This window comes from Limulus polyphemus, unplaced genomic scaffold (genome assembly GCF_000517525.1).
Source record: "Limulus polyphemus unplaced genomic scaffold, Limulus_polyphemus-2.1.2 Scaffold667, whole genome shotgun sequence".
NCBI classification, from domain to species: domain Eukaryota; kingdom Metazoa; phylum Arthropoda; class Merostomata; order Xiphosura; family Limulidae; genus Limulus; species Limulus polyphemus.
In genome coordinates this window covers 102,642-106,401 of record NW_013666277.1, presented here as the reverse complement: position 1 = coordinate 106,401, position 3,760 = coordinate 102,642, and the positions used below count along the sequence as shown (strand labels likewise).

Sequence of the window (3,760 nt, the reverse complement as noted above, 5' to 3'; positions counted from 1 at the left end):
ATGGGCCACATCTAGCTGCACAACTTATTTTATCTATTCTGCATACTCATAATTAATCGAAGATTATATTTCAAGCTCGTGCATTAAGAAAATAAAACTTTACTCATAACTAAATTTTAATTGGAAAGTCTTATTCCAGTTAGTAATTTAAATAATCTTATTAAGGTCCTCCGCTGTTTACATCCCTTACCGTCTGGCTTTCCATGGGTTATTATCAATAACTTTTGATTAAAGCAAGCTACCTGCACAGATTAATACTTATTGAACCACACTGGATTGCCCAATAATTGGTTTCTTACATCAGTTTCCAAAAGGATCCTAGTCTAGCAAGTTATATTTTCAGATTTTCAACCCTCACTTGTTGGTCTTGTAGGAGTCCAGTGCTGTGTCATTGCCAGTTTGGTTGTAGATCAGTAATCTTACATTGATTGGATAGTCACTAAATCCTCTGACCTTCTATTGGTTGTGCAGATGTTTATGATTTCCAAAGATTAAAGTCTTTGTAATCTTGTTCCAGATCCATTTAATTTGATGATGGATCCTCTTGGTGATGATGGATGCTCTTGGTTAGAATTGTTTGCTTCTTCCAGTTTGCCTATCGATTATATTGACTCTTGTTCAGCCTATCTTGACATGTCCATTGTTGCCCTTGTCAGATACAATCATCTGAGGTAGGGATTTGTGATTTAAAGTGTTTTTACAACTGTGAATGCAGTTTCTTAGATGTTAGAGGTAGTTAATTTTTACACACATTTTTTTATATAACTCTACTGAAGTGTGAATTCCAGGTGAACTGATTATTAAATGTAATGCCTAGAAACTGAAGGTGATAGGTGTGTCATTATACCTTTAGTTTGACTTTCTTTAACCTATGAAACTTCTTGTTTAGGCTTTTGTGAAAAATTATCACCTGAATTTTTGTTACACCATACTGTGATTTCATTAAGGGATGTATGGCTGCAAGCGTGGGAGCTGTGAAATGTGATTCATACCACTTTGTCTTCTCTATACTAAGATGCACACAGCATGTAGAGCGAGGTCTTAATATGAATATTTGAATTTTAATGCACACTTTGCCAGTGCAATTTGTGAGTAAAACTGTGACCAACCATAAAAACATTGGTGAAATGTTATAAGGTTTAAGCTCGATTTTAAGTACATTATGCAAAGACAGTCAAGCTCCAGTGAGATATATCTAATGACATCTTTACCTGATGCTACTTAACATCCATTCAAGATTGTGATCTATGTTCAACATGTGTATAATGAATATTTATTTTTGTTTGCGACTTCTAACCTCTATTGGTTTTTAACAATCTTCTAACCGAGCGACTTTTTGTTTTAGTGTATCGATTGTTACAATTGGCATTTCCTTGACTAGCAAACTTCTAAAGCTACATTAATGTTATGTTATGTTATAAACTTCAAATGTTGAAATTACTGTTATATTTTTTGACAATTATTTCTAGGAAACTCACTCTTATACTACTAGATTTTATAATCTCACTGGGTTTTGCCATGCTAGATTTAGTTTGAGATAAGGGTGTCTTTAAAACATATTCTAATGTGAAAGATGTCGGTTTTTGTGAATTTTTTTATAACTTATTTCAATTTGTTTAACTTTATTAACTTGTGTTAAGTAGTTGTTTAGGTTTTGTGAAGTTTATAATTGCATCGGATTTTTCAAAATCAGAGCTTAAAGACAAATAAGAATTTTTCTATACCAAGTAAATAAATCAGTGGTTTGGGAAGCATAGACAATGACTAGAAAAAGATACCCCACCTGGCCTGATGATTCTTGGTATTTTACGAAAACTCTCATTGTCACTGGATGTGGCAGACATAACGTGGTTGACATTATTAAAGATTGTTCTTTGCTTTTACTCACTACTTCTCAGAATGTAGTACAAAATCCTGTTTATTTATTTATTGGGAAATGCTGATCTACTGTATATATATTGTGTATGCTAAGGTTTTAAAATTATTTTATCTTTTTCAGTGCCTAGAAGCCCTAATTAACCTGGGTTGCTATGTGAATGCGAAGAATTTCCAAGGGGACACTGCTCTTCATATCATGATCACAAAAAACAAATTATCTTGTGTTATGCGTCTTCTCAGTGAGGGTGCAGATGTCAACATCTGTGGTGCAGGCGGAGAGTTGCCACTACATTTGGCTGTCAAGGTGATTACTAGACGTAATGAACTTAAATTAGATGTGTAGTTTCTAAATAGTTTTTAGTATCCAATGTCATATTGTTAGTTTACGTGTATGGATTTCATCAGTCATATAGAAGTGAAATAAATTATTAGACAGACCCCCGTTATTTATTTAAGTCTTCTCTTGCTATTTTGATACCAGCTTCAAAAGGAATAATAATTTACAGTTCTTTAATGTTATTCATATATATATATATCTTTCAGAAACTGAGAGGAACACAATTTTATTCTGCTGTTAACTGAGATAGGCAATGCTCAGCTATTTACACACCAATTCTGATTTTATTTGTTTGTGTTAATATCAAGTTTCTTCCATTTTACAGTGAATATATATATTAAAGGCTGATTGTTCCAGAGCTTACTGGTTGACCCAGCAAAATGAGAAAGGGATTTTCATAAAATAACCATTTAATGAAATACTCTGTTGAAAATAAAGGAATCACCAATTAGTAACATACAGTAAACAATTTTTTTTTAATATATAATTCAATAGATCTTTTCCCATTCACTCAAGATGGGTCCTTACAAATAAATAAGCAATCAAATGATTAAGTTATTAATTTTTTATCCTCAGACTTTAGAACTGTTGCATAAAAAGCATTTCATAGGTTCTTTTTCTTTGAAAACTGGAACACACACACACAAATATTCGGTGATCTGATTTAAACAATAAAATAAGTGAGCAGTTAAATGAGAAGTGCCATACAAATATGACAAAGAAATAATGCTACAGAACATTAGATGATAAAATATTTCCTGATGGTAAAGAAATAAACAGAAGAAATGATAGTGGTTTAATCTCTATTAGGAACAATGCAATGTATTTCATCCCACATTGTTCCATACAAACCACCATTTGCTGTCTGAAAATAAATAAATAGGTTATGATAGACAGACAATGGGAAGGATAATTACAACTTATATTATTCTGTTTTATGGTCACCCATTGCATTGTTTCCAGTAAAAGTCCTTTCTAGATGGTGGTCTGATGGGGATCCAGGCACTTCTCTAAGTCTCTCTAATGCAAATCCCCCCCTTTTTTTCTTTGAGTGAGCATGGAACACTAAACATACCACAGAAGTAATGTACCCTCCTCTGGCAGCCAGAGTTTTTTCAGTAGGGTCAAGGTGTGTATACGTGCTGTGCTCTGCTCAAGCCCCAACTATACGACACATATTGGCTCACCAACCATTTGTGAGAAGATACTCAGATGGTCATGTTCTGGGTTCTTTTGCTTCCCCCCCCCTCCCTTATATTCCATACAAAGACTATACCCTGGTCAAGACAAGATGCAGTCTTCCACAGGTATGCCCCTGTAGAGCTCCTGCCATTAGGTGTCACACTCCATGGGTTTCCCTTTGGGTGTTTTCTGAAGGGATCTTATCTAGATAAAATGTGGCACCAGCCCCTCCACCACTTCAAAGTGTGATTCTACCATTTGTGTGTGTGTAGATGAGTTATCATCTTCGAAGTTTACATTTTTCCTAATCTGAAAATGTACTTCTGACAGATACTAACCTCTTCACACTTTTCTGCCCATCCT

General features: G+C 34.1%; 1 protein-coding gene across 4 annotated transcripts in view; it reads left to right on the top strand.

The window, feature by feature from the left end:
- LOC106459836 (85/88 kDa calcium-independent phospholipase A2-like) overlaps positions 1-3,760 on the top strand; it is a 37,576-nt gene that overhangs the window by 18,688 nt on the left and 15,128 nt on the right. For all 4 annotated transcript variants that reach the window (XM_022386390.1, XM_022386391.1, XM_022386389.1 and 1 more), the window contains one exon: positions 2,000-2,182. In XM_022386390.1, coding sequence (XP_022242098.1) covers positions 2,000-2,182 — 183 coding nt within the window. The remainder of the gene's footprint in view (positions 1-1,999; positions 2,183-3,760) is intronic.